General features: G+C 35.5%; 1 protein-coding gene across 1 annotated transcript in view; it reads right to left on the bottom strand.

Annotated features, from left to right (window-relative positions):
* TTC21B (tetratricopeptide repeat domain 21B) overlaps positions 1 to 18844 on the bottom strand; it is a 78034-nt gene that overhangs the window by 28038 nt on the left and 31152 nt on the right. Inside the window, exons 14-21 of the mRNA XM_004743993.3 lie at positions 18090 to 18314; positions 16129 to 16367; positions 14667 to 14739; positions 14096 to 14206; positions 13263 to 13401; positions 9186 to 9292; positions 1895 to 2083; positions 383 to 493 (exon numbers count right to left, since the gene is read on the bottom strand). Coding sequence (XP_004744050.1) covers positions 383 to 493; positions 1895 to 2083; positions 9186 to 9292; positions 13263 to 13401; positions 14096 to 14206; positions 14667 to 14739; positions 16129 to 16367; positions 18090 to 18314 — 1194 coding nt within the window. The remainder of the gene's footprint in view (positions 1 to 382; positions 494 to 1894; positions 2084 to 9185; positions 9293 to 13262; positions 13402 to 14095; positions 14207 to 14666; positions 14740 to 16128; positions 16368 to 18089; positions 18315 to 18844) is intronic.

Below are 18844 nucleotides of genomic sequence, written 5' to 3'. Positions count from 1 at the left end.
GAGCTTTCTTCTGTAACTCCAAAAGTCCCACAAAAGCTTTAAAATGGGTCCAGTGGGTCTGGGCAAGTACTTAAAACAGTCTTTAGCCAACTACAGCTTTATCACAGGAACTCCTGACCAAGTGTCCTCTTTGGCATCGAGAAAAATTAATGAGGCCTGCAAGGGCAAGTAAAGGCCTCATCCAGGTTTCCATTCTTATTAAGACAAAGCAACTCTGGTCTTTACTGGTAAAATGTACCACTGATGTTAAAAATATCATTTCTTCCAAAAGCCAACGCAAGCTAGGTCTCTCTAGTATTAGTTTTATGAGAAAAAATTTGAAACCTCCCCATGAAATATAAAACACAGCTGCTTTTATGGCACTGAAGTCTCAGGGACTAACCATGGTGGCGGCCTCATTGTCCTGGTCACTCTGGAGGAGGAGAGCACAGTGCCGTAGGCAGGCCTCAGGGTCATCCTGTATCAGGTATAATCGTGCCAGCTCCAACATTATCTACAGAGAAAGCACAAGGTCAGTCAGAAACTGTTTGGAATAAAATGTGAGTGAGGAAAATGTCTGGACACAGATTATGCCTTAGTTGACCAAAAGTGATGGCAATAAAAATGCCAAGTCTGAGGAGGCAGGAAAACTATGGGCATATTCAGTTCTACTTTCTCGTATATACTGGCAACAGGGGAAAACCGGTAGCAACCTACTCAAAAGGTAGAGACATAAAGCATTATGAAAAAAACACTTAAATCAGAGATTAGATTCTAGTCCAGGCTTCTCCATGGTGGGCCCAAGTCCCTGTTATCTCTCTGAACCTGTTTTCTCATTTGAAAAATAAAAGGCCTGGAGCAGATGATTTCTAAGGTATGCTTCAGATTTCACAGCTTTCCCTCAGCCACCACTGAACAAGGTACCTGTTTGGTTATGCCTTAAAGGTTACTTTTGCCTTACATCTGAGTTGTATTCATATCAAAATATTCAATTTAAAACCTTAAATTCTAACATATGGCTGTCTTTTGTTCCATGTCATGAAATAATAAGTCAGTCAGAGAAAGACAAATACCACACGCTTTCACTCATATGTGTAATTTAAAGAAACAAAACAAGCAAAGGGGAAAAAAAGAAGAGATAGAGGCAAACCAAGAAAGACTCTTAACCACAGAGGACACACTGCTGGTTACCAGAGGGGAAGTGGGGCGGGAGGGTCACACACGTGATGGGGATTAAGGAGAACACTTGCTGTGATGAGCCCTGGGTGATGTATGGAAGTGTTGACTCACTATATTGTATACCTGTAACTAATATTACCCTGTATGTTAACTGGAATTTAAATTGAAAGAAAAAGGGAAAAAAGAAGTATTTAGCCATATATAAGTTTTTTAAATTAATCATCTATCAAGATCTGAGAGAACAGGATTTTAATTTACACAACCAGAGATGTAAAGAAGTTTTCTATACCAACATTATCCTTACATTTATTCTCATGCTGAGCCACTTGAGGTAGGAGATTCAATATAGTCACTTTTTTTGCACATCTAGCACCAAACAGCAATTGAAATACAGAGGTATACAACTGCACTTTGGTAAACTGAAGCGAATCACCTAGATTCAGATATTCAACATTGAGACATTGTTTTAAAGTGATTATTAAAACAGAGCTTACAGATTTATTTTATTTTAATTAAAACAATTTTCCTATAATAATTTAAAAACTCTTAACATCATTAATTTAAGGCATCATATAAGGATTTCAAAGAATTTCTACAAACAGATGTTTATTTAGCTTGTGTTTTTATTACAATTCTTCTTTTACAAATAAGCTGGTGAGAATTTTATATTTGGGGCAACAATGTAACAGATGACATCTGGAATAAAAGGTGGTGACAATTTTATAAAGGTACTGACCTTATTATCTGTTTCACAATGAACAAGAGCCTCTCTATAAAACTTAATTGCTTTTTCATAGTCTCGCTGAGCAACAGAATGTTTTGCAATCCCTGCACAAATTTCAGCCGCTAAGTGTTTCTGTGCGGGAGCTGCGTCTGGCTGTTCCATCTGAACACGTTTTAGTACCCTAGCTTGTAATTCTCGAGCCTAGAAAAAAATAAGGATAAAAAGGAATTTAAAAAAGAAAGAGAAAATAAGTTAAACAATTCCCAATAACCCACATGCAGCATAATTGCACAGATCTATTTAAGCATTACTGGCCCTCACTCTAACAAAGCCTGATCCAAAGAAAATGTCTTAATTGAGGTCTTAAACATGAGTTTGTTTGCAAATGAGCCAGCGTGCACATCTCTTTCCAAATGAAGTATAAGAAAATTACTGAGTCTTTTCCCACTGTTATAAGGATTATATACAGAAAGCTCCGAAGGAGGAAATGCAACCATGAAACAAATATCTGAGAAAGAATCTAGATGTAATAAGTGGAAATGTAAAGTGTTTATTAAATTAATAAACTAGTATCTAAAAATTACTAATTCAAATATTGGCAGGTTTCAGAGAGTAAGTACATCCATATATTGTTGATGGCATACAAATGAGTCCAATCTTTACCCTAGCAAAACATGCTAACTTGATAAAACTAACCAGACTACTGAACTTTGTTGTTCTACTCTTAGGTATTATGGATATTACTTTGAAAAAAAAAAAAAAAAAAAGGAACCACTGTTATATGTTATAAGGAAAAAACAATCTCTGTTCTTTTTTGTAAAAAGAAAAAAAAAACAATAGCAACAAATCAGAAAATCAATAGCAACTCAAATGCCTAATGACAGGAAAATGACTAATCAGTTGGTGGTATATATGAGGTCCCATGCTATACATAGATACCCAGAAAGAAGGCAGGGGTCTCAAGGTAAGAATGTACTGTAGGCTGCTGAATGGGAAGTTATCAGCCTCATCACCTACAGATTTGATTTCTGAAACACTGAGACCTTCCTTTTGTAAGTGACAGAGAAATCCTATGTTTTAGGCCTTCACAACAAAATTTAACTTTGAGCTATAGATAAGCATCCACTAATGCATTCATGCATTCATTTAACAAAGAGTAAATGCCCACCATCTGCCACACATTCTGCTACAACAGGGAGCCCTTCTGGGGACTCCTGTCAAAATGTTGGTTGACAACCGGTATATGATGAAGATGGTCTAAAGCTGAGTATTCTTTAGAACCATGGGTCATAAAATTAAAGCATCACAATAAGCATTCTTTTGGAAACAAAAGAGGAAAGATTAGAAAATAATGCTGTATATAGTAGTAAAGGTTAATACTGTTTCCTGAAATTTTTATTTTTGTTATATTAATGTCTGTTTTTTAAGTACAGAAGATATGTGTACATTTGTGTATTTCATGGTTTTTTATATATGTAAATATTGGTGTGTATGGTTTTGCACACAGGTGCACACACACACACACACTCATAGACAAAAAACTCTGCAATAACTGGTCTAAATACAGTGATCGTTATCTTTCTGTCTTATAGTAACTTCTATACTTGTTGTGCCAGCTTAATTATTAATTCTGCCTTTTTCCCTTTCAAAAGTATTTTGACTTGAATGATAACCTCTATGATCACCCTAGGTCTAAAAGATACACAGTTCATTCTCTGGATAGTCTAATTTTTATCTTCATCAACTAAATCTCTAAAAAGTCAGGTAAGATCTCATTAGCTTAACTTCCTAGAGAAACATTTTTATAAGTTAGATTTTGTGATGCTTTGCATTTTTTTTTTTTAAGAGAGTTTATTTATTTGAGAGGGAGAGAGAAAGAGAGCATGCATTGGGGAGTAGCAGAGGGAGAAGCAGGCTTCCACTGAGCAGGGAGCCCAGACGTGGAACTCAATCCCAGGACCCGAGACCATGACCTGAGCTAAAGGGAGACGCTTGACTGAGCCACCTAGGTGCCCCTATGCTTTGCATTTTCTTAAAGGTAAATAATCAGGGCAGATTTTTTGAGAAAAAGTTGTCTGCATTTATAATTAAAGGCATTTCATAAAATATGCTCAATTATTCTAAGTATATACAATGATCATTACAAAACATTTTCATACAGAATAAAATTCTCTCAAAGAATTGATATCATTCCCTATTTTTTTCCTTGGATTCCAGAAAGACAAGAACTAAATTTAATTTAATTATCTGTTATGATAACTATGTTAACCTTGATTGTCAATGCATTTACTTTTCTCTCCGCTTATTTTATGAATTCCCTAAAATCCTTGGGTGGAATGAAGTATAAATATCTTACTCTATAGACTTAATTTTTCCTTTCTACCTCAATAGTTTTATTGTATACATATATATCTTACTGAAGATCACATTGAAATAAAATATACAAATTAAGTTGGAATATCAGGGCGCCTGGGTGGCTCAGCTGGTTAAGCTTCTGCCTTCAGCTCCAGTCATGATCCCAGGGTCCTGGGATTCCAGGATGCGGATGGAGCACTGCATCAGGCTCTCTGGTTAGCAGGAAGCATGATTCTCCCTCTGCCTACCTACTATTCTGTCTACTTGTGTGCTCTCTCTCTGTGTAAAATAAATAAATAAAATTTTTAAAAAGCATTTTTATTTTTGTGTGTGTGAGAGAGAGAGAGAGAGAGACGGAAAATGAGCAGGTATGGGGAGGGAGAAGCAGACTCCCCACTGAGCAGGAAGCCTAACACAGGACTCAATCCTAGGACCCTGAGATCATAACCTGAGCCAAAGGCAGATGCTTAACCAACTAAGCCATCCCCGAACCTCATAAATAAAATCTTTAAAAAAAAAAAAAAAATCAGAGTATCACATTACTGCTTATATGTTAAATTGTAAGTAACAGAGAAATCCTATGTTTCAGGCTTTCACAATAAAAATTTAACTTTGAGCTATAGATAAGCATCCACTAATGCATTTATGCAATCACTTAACAAAGAGTAAATGGACTTATATAGACATAATGGAAAAATCCACACAAATGAATGTTAAATGAAAGAAGCAAAAATAATCCGTTCATATTATTTAAAACTACATAAAGTTAGAAAGTCAGTAAATTGTTAGTGTTTTATGGCACATGGGTTATTTATATCTGATTTATTTAGATTTTACTTTCACAGGAAAGATGGTTAATTTAATATGCCAAAAAGTGATTTTTTTCCTCGTAATTTTTCCTGCAATTAAAAAATTAAAATAATGTATGGTTTGAGTCATTCAACTAAAATTTCAAACACCTAACAAGACAGACAGATTTTAAGATGACTCCCATGACCCTCACCTCTTGGTCTTCACTCCCTTGTATAATCACCCTGTGTGTGAGGTGGGGAACTAGAACTTGCTTGTAACCAACAGGATATGGCAAATATGATAGAACGTCACTCCCATGATTACATCACGTAAGACTATGTCTTGTTAGCAGATTCATTCTACAGCCTTTCCCCCTTACTGGTTTGAAGAACTAAGTAGGCATATCAGCTGGCCTACCAGGCAAGGAGATGATGAACCTCTAGAGTGTGAGAACCTCTAGGATCTGCAACAAGAAGCAAACAAGAAGCTGGAGCCCTAAGTCTTACAGCCTTGAGCAAATGAATTCTGCTAATAACCTGTGTAAGTTTGGAAGTAGATCCTCCCCTAGACAAGTCTCTAGATGAGAACCCAGCCCTGGTCACACCTTGACTATCCTGACACGTTGTAGAGGACCCAGCTAAAACATGTCCAGAATATGGACCCACAGAAACTGTGGAAAAAATAAATGTGTGTTTTGTTTCCATTGACTAAAATTTGTGGTAATTTGTTACATGGCACAGAAAACTAATGAGGCAAGCATTTGCTAGGGTCACAAAACATGGGCTTATAACTACATTCACTGAAATTCTAATTTTAGCAGAAAGATAGATAATAAAATAATTACAGCCAATTATGAGGAGTTTTATGGCTAGGAAATACCAGTTCCTACGATAGTACACAATACGAGACCTAACCTAGTCTTGGAGGTGAAGTGAGATTTAAAGAATTACTGGTAGTTACACCCACGTGAGTTTGGGAGAAATAAAGGAGATGGAACTGGAGTACAGGCATTAGGAATTATAGGTGAAGAAAAGAATGTAAGGGATACTATTGCTTGACCAAAGAATTAGAAGGAAAAATTGGTTAGAAAGACAGAGAAAATTTACATCCGCTAAGTTTGTTAAATAATTTTTTTTTTATTCTAGAGGGCAATTTTTTTCTACAGAGCAGTTACTACTACATGTCTATAAGCAATGGAGTAACAAGATCAGGTCTGTCTTTCAGACCAATCATGCTAGTGTTGAGGAAAACTAACTGGAATGAAACAAGATTGGAAAAGATAGGGATCCGTTAGGAGGCTAATGGAGGGGTGTGGGCAAAAGATATGTGGGACAGGGCAAAAGGTGACAGAGACGAAAGACAGAAAAATGTGGAGTCATTTCAGAAATCTGAAGTTTTTAGAAAGTAGAATTAATAAGACTTGGGGCTTCTCTAATGTAGCAGTTCTGCCACTGCCTAAAATGTTAAGCAACAATGCAAAATACTCTGATGGAACTCCTAAAGTCTTATAATGTGGGCATTGAGCTCAATAAATGGTTCCTAAATAAATAAACTTGAAGTTGCTTTTGAACTGTTAACTCAAGATTTATCTTTTTGAAGATCAGAATGCAGAGAACGTTAACAACTGAGAAGAATTTTATGGCTCTTTAAATTTATTCAAAGAGGATAACCTCCGTGCTATAACATATATGCTTAAAATTAATTAAATTTGGTTCATTGAGATAGTCTAACCATGTATACTGTTTATTCTCTTCTTAGTGTTGCATGTTAGGATACAACACTCATATAATATAAGGACTCACATAAACAGGGCAGCTGGGACTAGTAATAGTCACCAAAAGGTAAAATAGGCCAAATTCACTTCTAAAATATTTTAAACATCTAAGTTTACTGATATTACACTTTTTTTGTAGCTAATGGTAGCTATCCCAGGGTTAGGTATCATTTTCTTACCATGTGATCAGAAAATAGGGATAAAACATACCAACAATTAAGGATAAGATATTAACACTTTAAAGATGACATGTTGCAATGAAATCATAAACTTGGATGGGTATCACAGAAATCTAATGACCCAATCTCAAATCATTCACAACCAGAATAAAAAGAATTGGACATATTGGACAAATTATTGAAATGTTGTTTTACACACACATACACACATACACTGTTAGCTAAAGCTCAAAGTCAGTTGGTAAGCATCTACCTTTGGCTCAGGTCATGATCCCAGAGTCCTGGGACTGAACCCCAAATTGGGACCCCTGCTCAGGAGGAAGCCTGCTTCTCCCTCTCTCACTCCCCTTGCTTGTGTTCCCTCTATCACTTTGTCTCTCTCTCTCTCAAATAAATGACTAAAATCCTTAAAAAAAATAAAGCTCAAAGTCAAAACATTTGGTAAATTATCTGGAGAATGCAGAACTCTTCTGGGTACATGAAAATTAGGTCAAAAGATGGCAAGTACTATGGTATTCTAGAAAGCATACAGGATTGCTAGTGAAGTACTCTATGTTCTACTTAAGTTCTGAGAAGATGTAGGAAAAATCAACTAACAAACCTGACTTAACTGACACATACTGAACTAAGCACTCAGTAATGACAGAAACACATTATTTTAAATCCACAAGTTACCTATACCAAAACTGATTATAAAATATAGGACAGAGAGCAAGCTTTAACAAATATCAAAGGACTGAACTGTTCAAAGTAGGTCTTTGACCACAGTAGAATTCAATTAGAAATCAACATCCAAAAGATAACAAGGACTCAAATACAGAGAAATGGTGGTTGCCAGAAGGGAGGGGCTAGAGGGATGAACAAAATAGTGAAATGGATTAAGGGTACCCCTCCCCCCAAAAATAACAAGAAAATCAGAAGTGCCTGGAAATAACCCATTTGTTAAAGAAGCAATCAAAGTGAAAAGGAGGAATATTATGAACTGAGTAATAATAAATTTGTGGGAGGTAGTCAAAGCAATACTTAGAGAAAAATTATCAACTTAAATGAGAAGGAACAGAACTAAGCCTAACTAATCTATTACCTAACATACTTTTTCAAAGCTAGGCAAAGCTAGGCAAAGAGCAGCAAACCAAATCCAAAAAAAGTAGAAGAAAGTAATTAATGAGATAAACAGAAAACATTTAATGAAGCCAGAAAAGCAAAGGATGGTTCTTTGAAAATATTAAGATATGAAACTCCCGGCATAATTGAACATTAATAGTAGAAGGAAAATAAAATAAAATCACCAATATCAGGCCATAAAAGATGACATTTTTACAGCACTTGCAGACATTCAAAAACAAGAACATATAATGAACAAATTTAAAAATACAGCCATTCAAACTAATGTAAGAAGTTTAAAAATGATCAGTCTGAATTGTAAAGATGTTGAATCCACTAATCAAAACCTTCCATCAGTGAAGTGTCAAGGTCCAAATGGTTTTAACTCTGAATTGTTCCAAATATTAAAGAAACAACAATAATCTTAGAGATCCAAACACCCTCAGGAACATAGACATATAAATTTTGACATTAAAATTCATAACAAAGTGACATTTAAGAAATATAAGGGTGGTTTAACATTTGAAAATCAATCAATTTAACATAGTACATTAACGGGGAATGAAAAATAGGAGAAAATTACCATGATGACCTTGGTAGCTGCAGGGTGCTGCAGATAAAATTTAAGTCATTTATTAAAAAAAAAAAAAGTCAACAAGCTAGAAATTGAAAAATCATCAAAAACCACCAGGTGCTTAGGAATACATGCAAGCAAACATGTATAAAACCTCTCCTTAGAAAACCTCAGAATATTAAGAAAAATTAAGGAAGATAAAAACAAACAAAAGAGAAAAAAAATGAGTTCACATCCTGCCTATGACCCTAGTCATATGACTTTACACAAATGATTAAACCAAACTTCCTCAGCTATAAAAGATTTAAAAATATCAACTCGCTCTAATCATTATATTGGTTAGCAATAACACATTTAAGCAGTACAACCCACTGGCATTCAATCATTATTTCTATTTTGGGTTATTTTCTGTCGCAGTTGAGCCAAAATAAATTGTCTTCCTCTTACATGTGGCATACTGCCTTCTGTTCCCACCTCCCACACACAGCCACTCACGCACAGCCACTCACAAGCAGTGGCATTTACCTGTTGTAATGAAGTGATTGCATCACCAGGTCTTTCCATTTTACTATAAACTTTTGCTAGAAGAACATGAGAACGTCCATCTTCCATGAGAGCAGACAATTCATTTACTGTGAGAGAAGATAATGGGGAAAAATATTCATTTTAAATGAATGTTTACATTTTTTCACAAATTTTAAAACTGGTCTTTAGAAAGAACGGTTTTGAACAACTGAATAAAGTTGAAAACTTTTTGCCAGTTAACCAAAGGATGGTCAAATTAAAAAAAAAAAAAAGATTGAGGATTTTCATCTAACTGGAAGAAAAGTTAAAGAACTGGATAAGAAAAAGGGTTTTCTTACACATACATTAAGAGATGATGTCACAATACACAAAATTTTCAATGTTCATTTTTAAATCTGTAAACATCTTTACTGAAGTTATTAAAAAATAATATAGACTAGTTGCTATGGGGTAATGGAGATGATAACTGTTGTTTTAAATAGATATTTGATAAGCAATGAAATATGGTCTTTAAGAGCATCGACTTTGATGGCAATCTGTCTGGTTTCAAATCGAGGCCTTCTCACTTACTAGCTCTATAACCTTGAACGAGGTACTTACCCAGCTTGTGGTTCTCTTTCATCTGTACAATAGTGGAAGTAATAGTACCTATCTCATAGTGTTGTTGTAAAATTTAAAAAGTTTTTAAGTTATGAAATAAGTTTGCATATGCAATTAAAGTAGTCTAATACCTGGTAAGTACTATTTAAATACTTGGTATTATTACTTTGTGATTTAAGAGCTATAAAAGAACCCTAGATAAATAACAAAACTATGTTTCTTCCACTATCAAGTGTATGGTCTGTGCCACATATGTATAAAAGTGATTTATATACATAGTTTCTTTAAAATCTCAGCCGGAGGGGCAGGTTTTGTTATTGGCACCTCACAGGTAAGAGAAACTGTGAGATGGCCGTCACAGTGGGTCAGAGGAGCAACGCTGTACTCGTGAGAAGGGACCCATACCCCACTGTGAAGACTTCGGCTTAACTCTGAGGGAAACGGGAGACAGCAGTGAGCTTGAGAAGACAAGAGCAGACCTACTCTGTTTAAAAGGCTCGATGCTGCTACTATTGAGAGAGGCTACAGAAGGGGTGTGGGGCTGAGAACAGAACAGGGAGACCAGCTGGAAGGTGACCACCATAATCCACTTGAGACAATGAAGGTTTGTACAAGGGGACAGCTGTGGAACGAGTGACACAGAGTGGGGTTCTGAATATATTCAGAAGGTAGAATCAACAGGATTTCCTACAGTCAGGGACAAGGGTGATGGCTAGGATTTGGGTTCTCAGCAATGGCTAAGAGGGACAAAGTTGTTGTTGAGATGAAGAAGGCTGCATGCGGAACAGATGTGAAGAGGCAGACAGGAATTCCAGCTGACAAGCCAAGTTCAAGATGCTTAGAACCCAGGTGCTCCTTCAGCTAGATGAAGGGGGGTATGTCAAGAGACTACATTGCTAACTTAAAGATGGAGATAATTATAGTCCTCTCAAAAACAAATGTGGATATTAATGACATAATTTATAATGAAATGCTCAACAAATATTACATGAAAGCATTTATAATACCTAAATGTAATAAACTTAACACCCATACAAGTAGAACATGTTACTTGAATTTCCTTTCACAGCCTTTTCAAAAATGCATATGTAAGGCCATCTGTAGTGTTTCAACCAAGGTCTGACAGACCCATGTAAATATTTTTATGGAAATAAATAACACTTTATATAGTAAATGCATCCCAAATTAGAAGAATTTTAACACCAATTTCATCAAAGCTAAATTAAAATACCATTTTGAAAATACTAGAAAACTTAAAGAGTTGGGCTGACCTTATCACATGTCTCAAGACATTTACAGTGGACAGGGACACTGGCAAAAGCAAAATACCTCAGGGCAAGAAAAGGAAGATTCCCAGAATCAGTCATACATATAAATAAGTTTATTATGGCAAAGGTGGCATCTCAGTAAAATGCACTGAAATAAAACTGTTCTCCACTTTGGAAATGATACAGAAAAACTGTATGTGGATTAAAGCATATGGATTATTCCAGAAAAAAACAAAAGAATATTTTTACAATGTTAGGATGAAGGAAGTATTTCTGAGCATGACAGGAAATTCAGGACTCAAAAAAGGAAAAGGCTGGTATATATAATAATTAAATATTCTATTTGAGGAAATGACAAATTCAACTGAAAAAACAGAAAAGGGGATAGGCTGGGAGAAAACATCTGCAAATGAGTAACAGGTGACTGGTAATGTACCAGAGGTTCAGGGTCAAAGACAAAGGACATGAACAAACATCCAGGAAGAAAATGTGATCTACAGACAAAAAATGATGCCTAGCCTTATCAATCATCCAAGAACTGCAAACTGAAGTGTTTTCCCCCCTCCCCTAATTAATCTACACAATGATGGGACATTTTTGGCCTTAAGAAAGAGCCATGGGGCGTGACTCAATTCCAGGAAGCACACAGAGGTATATAAACAAGGACCCAGTTTCAGTACTGTCTCCCAACTTTTCTTCAATCTAAAATGTCTATCCAGTAGGGGGCCCATCAAATAAATTACGATATTAACATATAGTAGAATGCTCTATCTATGCTAAAGAAAATAAAGAAGAGCTACATTTACCAACATGGAGAGAAGCTACTGAGTGTCTACTACAGATGTGCCATATAATATGATCCCATTTTGGTAGGAAAAATATGGTATGTGATTATTTGCAAGAGAGACAGAGAGGCCTGGTGGCGACACTAATTAGGATGATACTCAAGGTAAATTGGTTTTCTCTGAAGAGCAGGACAACACAACTTGCATTCACTTCTGTAATCTTTAAATTTTGGTGATGAGTAAGCTATAGATTTTAGTTTAAAATAAAGATAATTGAAAAGGAAATTTGTACAAACTTCTAAAAAGGCAATTAATAGTATCCAGTTACATTTTCAATACACATAGTTTTTTGGGGAGTCGGGGGAGGAAGCAAAGAGTTGATTTGAGATCACACTGTCAGTATCCTCTCTGTAGTTCAAAGTGGGTCAGAAGGGTCTGTGAAGACCAATGCTTCAGAACTTGTTTCTAGAAACAATGTAATCACGAACTCAACATATCTACCGTGCAAACAATGTAATCATGAACTCAACATATCTACCGTGCTTCCTCAGAGATGGAACCTGATTGGGGAGCTGGAGCTAGTATGAATGACAATAGGTAACCAATACAACAGATATGGGTCATTTCTTGGATCACAGGAGAAAGCTACCAAATTTGTAATTTGGCCAGTTTCCACACTTTATTACATTTAGAAGCAAGTGTATATCAACGAATGAAGTACAAGGATATTTACTATAACAGTTTATTAATATCAAAAGAATGGAAAACCAAACAAATGCCCAATAATTGAAGGAAAGTTTAAAAAAAAACACAAAAAACAAAAAACTATGGCGTTATAGAATATTATGATGATGACATTAAAATGAGATGAATGTACTAACATCAAACTATATCTGGCACATGCGGTCTGTGAAAAAAATTACAGGAGAGGAAAAACAATCCATTTGAAAAGAAAAATTATGATTATACTTATATATTTACATATATACTAAAACACAAAAATGGTTACCTCTATGGAGGTAGTTTAAGAACAAGGCAAGTAGAATTCACAAGAGAATTTGGGACTTACACATCTTTTAGAGTGCTGGATTTAAAAAAAAAAAACTTAAAAGAGTAAAGATTATAAAAAAGTGTTTACTTTATGAATAAAAACATCAGATGTAGTTGTAATTTAAAGGAAACTCCCTTTGTATCATTTGGAAAGTACAGTTCTTTCTATAACACAATTGGCTGTTTGATAAAACTGTTATTATACAAGTTACAAGTATCTTATTTTAATAGAGTGACAAGCTCATAAGTGAATAGTCAATGTCACATATATAATATTGAGAATACAAATAAACATTTATGTAATATAAACATAAAGCAGATCAGATATATAGGGTAAGGTACACTTTTTTTTCAAATCAGAAAGACTTTCATACCTGGTTCATGAGCTAGAGCATGTTGAAGAACTTTTTCTGCTTTGTCATACCATTTCAATTTTAATAAAAGCTCAGCCAGGTCATAGCAAAGATAATTTTGTTGTCCACTTTTCAGAGCGGCTTCATAGTAAGTGATTGCCTAAACAAAATGCATTTCAGTTAGGAAAATAAGGCAATGAGAAAGGTATTAAGCATAGCTATTTATATATCACAGACTTACTTAAAGCATATAAAAATTAGAAATAATCCAGGAGAAGCTTAGGCATATACCTGCCTATCAGTTAAATATGCCATTTTTCTTAGACAGTTAAACAGACAAGGCAACTAGCATTTCTTATGAAAAGCAGCTAAAAAGGTGCTTGGTGAAACAGTTTTTACCAGTTTCAGTCCAGAGGCCAGTGAACTTCAGTGAATGCAAATACTCTGCTCGTGGTTGTATGTATGTTCAGTAGTTACCAGGAATAGAACAAGAATATAACAACTAAAGGAAAATCCATTATCCCTACTGGGGTTTCAGCGGGGAAGCATACAGCTTACCAAAACTGGTTCAACAGAAAGGACATCTGTTAGGCTTTGTCATATAATGAAAAAGATGCAACTGCAGCAACTTCATCATAATTGGTGGGTTGCAGGGTTTAGGTGTAAGATGAAGCCCGAAATAACTTTAGGACCCAGCCTTTGCAAAATGCAGCGACGAAGAGACACTGAGCAAATCTTTAACATAAATTCCAGTTTGTGAATACAAATTTGGAGTTTACAGCCATCAAGATATAAACAGACTTCTCACAGAGCAGGGTCTGAAATTTCATATTCCAAACATATAAAGTACCTACCTTCGAATAGTTGTGAGTTTTGACAAGTGCTTTCCCAATTTTGCTTGCCAGTGTTCCATCTTTGGGATTCTGATTTAATGCTTGCTCATAAGCTACAATGGCTTCTTCAGGCTAATGTCGGCAGATACAAAAAAAAAAAAAGCAATGAATAAACAGCTTAGCTGGATCCCATTAAAGGGCAACATTTCTATATTTAAAGCTCTACACCTACAGTATTCACTCAGTAAGACAACTAAAGCACATATTTAAGTCTAGAAACCTTAACTACTTCAGAGAGGTGACAGTCACTAGTGTTAGGTGTAACTTATCAGTAAACACCATTTTGGCCAGTAGCTCTTAATTTGCTTCTGGTACCATCTCTGTTTCAAATGACAGTGTTGAATTACTGGATCCCAATATGAAAACAACTTTATTATAATGGTTATCTCCTTTTTGTTTGGATGACTAGATAGTCAAATATTAAATAACATTTAAAAATTCCTTTTAGGAGACTATGAAGCTAATCACAAAAGAGTTTTACTATTTTTGTTTTTTTTTTTTAATCTGAGTTCAGTAGCATCAGAAACTTTACCTCCTGTATATTCATGTAAGCATCACCAAGGAGAAGAAAAGAACGAGGACTGGGCATTCTCTCAGCAATTTCTCTAGAAATTAGACCAATTCTATTTAGTATACTGAATGCAAATATCTTCTTAATGAACTAAATAAAAGGTAAGCTCACTTATTTCAATTAACCAAGAGCCTTCAGAGGACCTTGGACATTTCCAACAGTGTAACATTGCAAAAGAAAAAACAACCCACCCATACCCACACCCAGATTGTTTATGCTAGATCAACTTTCTTTTTCATTCCATCTTTCCCTTTTCTGAAGTGCAGGTAGCAAGAGTACTGGTAGACTGTAAACATCTCAATTCTCACGCTACAGAAATAGGTTATCTCTAATTCTGAAATGATGTGTGAGTGGAGGCACAAAAATGTCATGGGATGCTATTGCAATGTACGGTTTCTCATTCATTTGGTCCAAAAGCTATGGTTTGGGGAAGTGTAATTTTATAGATGCTGCTGAAGAACTGAAGTCTACAACCAACGTGTCAGAGCTGCCTGAAACAAAGCCTGTGCCTTTGACTACACCATCCCAGAGCGTCCAAAACAACATGACCCTGTTTTAAAATGTTTTCCTATCATGAGGTGACAGTTAGTGCTGATCTTTTGGAAACACCACAGAAAATATGATTTAGAACCGCCAGTTCATCCATCTATACATGGGATGCCGCTCAGTTTCTTGAAGTCACTCAGCTCCCACAAAGAACCTGAGCGGTTTCCAAGTTTGGATATTTACACACTACAGATGAACCAATGACTGAATTCATCAACATGTTGCTATGTTCTTAACAGATAAACATGCTGATTTTCTCTTACATAAAGTGTGTGCTTGTATGTTTATCTTTCTGTTTGGGGAGAAAGGTAAGAGCAACCCGTGTGTGTGTCTGTGTGTGTGTGTGCCCATGTGTATAGACGGGCATGCAGGTGAATGTGTGTATCCCAGTAACCCCTAAGGGCACCAAGATGTGACATAACTTTTAAAGTCCCTGCCCTTTCACCAAGGAGAATTTGTAATCCGCACCTGAATGTAGTACATACCAAGCCACAATTTTCTATTGCTAGAGCTATTACGCTGAGCATTAGAGATGGCCTGGAACTGTTACATTACACAGCTTTCGTTAGCCATTAGAATGCAAATAACTGTTGCTTTTGTCCCTCCCAAACAGGAAGACTGAAGATCTAGAAATCACATAATGAAGGAGGACAGCTAAGAATCTAGAGTAAGCTACAGGTTGAAATAATCATAATCACTATGGTTTATGTCTTAGGGAGAATGAATTGCTTGGTTAGTGTGATTGTGGTCGGTAGCTGAACATGTTATGGAAAGGGTCTATACTATAAAGCACTTAAAAGAAAGAAAAAAAGAAATTTGAGAATTAATTTTAAGAAGTAAATGTGTCAAAATACAATGGGTTGAGATAATCATTTACCTATAACAAGTAATATATAACATTTTCTCTTTTCTGTGCTTCAGATAAATATCTGCCATTTTCTCCTTGACCTCTATGAAATAAGGCTGCTCAGCTGTGACATTTCGAAGCATACTTAAAGCCCGCTCCACATCTCCTTGGGCCAGGGCTAGGTCTGCGTTAGCAATGGTAACACGTAATTCTTCAGATGTCCCAGAAAATTCATGAATGGCATCTTGTAAAACTTTTGCTGCCTCGTGCTGTAAAGATGAAGTTAAAATAACAGTCTTTCAAAATGTTAAACAAATTACATTATAAATGAAGATTTACTCCTAATTCAGAATGAACAGTAAATGCTAGCACAGTTAGGACCTTCATGAAATATTGACAGATTTTTGAAAAGAACAAAAATTTAAAACTAAACTCAGAGACCAAATTCAGAATATCTGTTAGCTGAAAAGTGTTTTCTTTTTTTTTCTTTTAAAGATTTTATTTACTCATGAGAGACACAGAGAGGCAGAGGAAGAGGAAGAAGGAGGCTCCCCAAAGAGCAGAGAGCCCAATGTGGGACTCGATCCCAGGACCCAGGATCACAACCCAAGCCAAAGGCAGACGCTTAACCATCTGAGCGACCCAGGTGCCCTGAAAAGTGTTTTCATGACCAGGACAATGGCGGTTGCTACACGAGAGCTGCTGCTACTGCTAATATTTAATAAGCATTTATTTTGCATTCAGCATTATATTCACGCATTTAATTCTCAGAGAAATCCTCTGATGTAGCTATCATTATCCCCACCTTACAGTAAGGAAACTGCAATTTGGAGAGTTAAGAAGTTAACAAATGACGGACTCAGAACCCAAACTCGGGTAGCCTGACCCCAGAGCCTAAACTCTTAGCCATGCTCATTACAGCCTCCTTGATGGGATCCAGTCCACAATCCTCCCTTGTACCAAATGGCTCTTCATTAACTAACAGACTACTTTATTGCCTATGCCAGGACCTAATTTCTGCTATGCCTCTGCTGAATACATTACCCCAGTTCCAAATCTGTACCTCAATGAATCTAAAATGTCACTTATTTTAGGATTCATCTCAACTTTAGAGATTATAAGACATTCTGATTTCAGAAATGTTAACAAGTAAAAAAAATAGTGCATTTTAAAATCAACTATCTATGGTAGAATTGGTTCTTCTTAAATATATATTAAGGCTAATATATTGGGAAATAGAAATTATTCTGAGATTTGGCAAGTTATCTAGACACATCCTTCTTAATTTCCACTAAAATATCAAAATAACTGATGAACAACTGTTGTAATCTGAAAACCAGATATAAATGATGTTAAGTTCCTCATTTTCTACAAGGCTTTGACTCTTCTCTCAAAAGTGCAGTCTTCCTTGCTTTCTATTTATTATTATATGTATTATTTTAAGTATTTGATTTTATAATCATCCTATGAATTTACCAAAGCTGTATTCATCAAGTAGTTCTTCTGTTTTCTCAACTATTAGAATTTGAGGTTGGTACTTTTATTTGATTCTAGTAGTACCTGAGTATGAATGGACATGTGTGCGTGTGTGTGTGTGTCTCCTTTCAGGAGTCCAAAGAATGATAACCATGTTATATTATTATCTTTCACAGTGGCCAAGCTCATCGAACATTATATTACTATATTCATTATATTACCTTAATATGTTTCATGGTACATAGTAATCTATGTTATTACTCCTATAATATTATACATATATTACTATTTTGCTTGGAAGCTAATGAAAGTATAGTTATATCTGAGGTCATCCAGGTGCAAATTATGTTTAACCTCAGGGGCTTGCAAAGGACATGATTTGGTTCAAACTAATAAAATAAATTTTCTAAATTTGACCGGATGAGCAAGGAAATAATTTCAGCTTTTTCATTTCCTACTAATATACTTGTCTAACCAAGTTCAGAGCTGAACCACTGAATTAAAACTTGACTTACCTGTTCTCCATTTAAGCGGTGAACCTCTACCAACTCAAGAAAGATTGATAAACGATGGTTTGCATCGACTTCAGTTTTTTTGTATTTTGATTTTGAGGAAGCTCCAATTCTCCTCATTCCTGGTAAACTCATTGCCATATGTAGAGTTTTAATAGCTTCTGCTATTTCTCCCATTTTCTTTTGAGACTGAGCTTTTATCAAATGGTATAAAGGGTATTCTCTCACCTGAAAAAAACAGTATTCAGAAATACTTCCTTGGCTTACACTGCCAACACATAATTTACAATCCACCAAACAGTCTACCTGTGATTGTATACATGAGGTCTATTTCTGTCCTTTTATTAACTTTTTGATCACCTATTGTTAAATCAGGTTCAGGCAACCTGCCACTACCTAGCATCCTCCTGGGGTGACAAACAAGGGAATTATGGGCTTTTACCATGATGGAAGAAAAACTCAAAAAAAAAAAAAAAAGCTTGCAGGGCTAGCAAATATATTCGAGGAAATTTAGTTTTCAGAAAAGGAATATACCTTATCCAGACTTCTAGTATGGATATCAAGTCATTAGATTTCTAGAAACACAGTTTTTCCCTTTTATTCTGTAATTTTAAGATTAAAAATCTCAGAACACGTCAGTCAAACTTGGTTTTAAACTTTGATACTACTCTGAAACACACAGTTACAAAGTTTCTATCTTTATTTTGGGTACCAAAGGTGTATACAGACAATATAAGAAAATGACAAAAAGTTCAAAG

The sequence above is a fragment of the Mustela putorius genome, unplaced genomic scaffold (genome assembly GCF_011764305.1).
Source record: "Mustela putorius furo isolate JIRA1106 unplaced genomic scaffold, ASM1176430v1.1 tig00003869_pilon_pilon_pilon, whole genome shotgun sequence".
Lineage (NCBI taxonomy): Eukaryota > Metazoa > Chordata > Mammalia > Carnivora > Mustelidae > Mustela > Mustela putorius.
The sequence above is the reverse complement of the archived record's forward strand: the minus strand, read 5'-3'. Positions and strand labels throughout refer to the sequence as shown.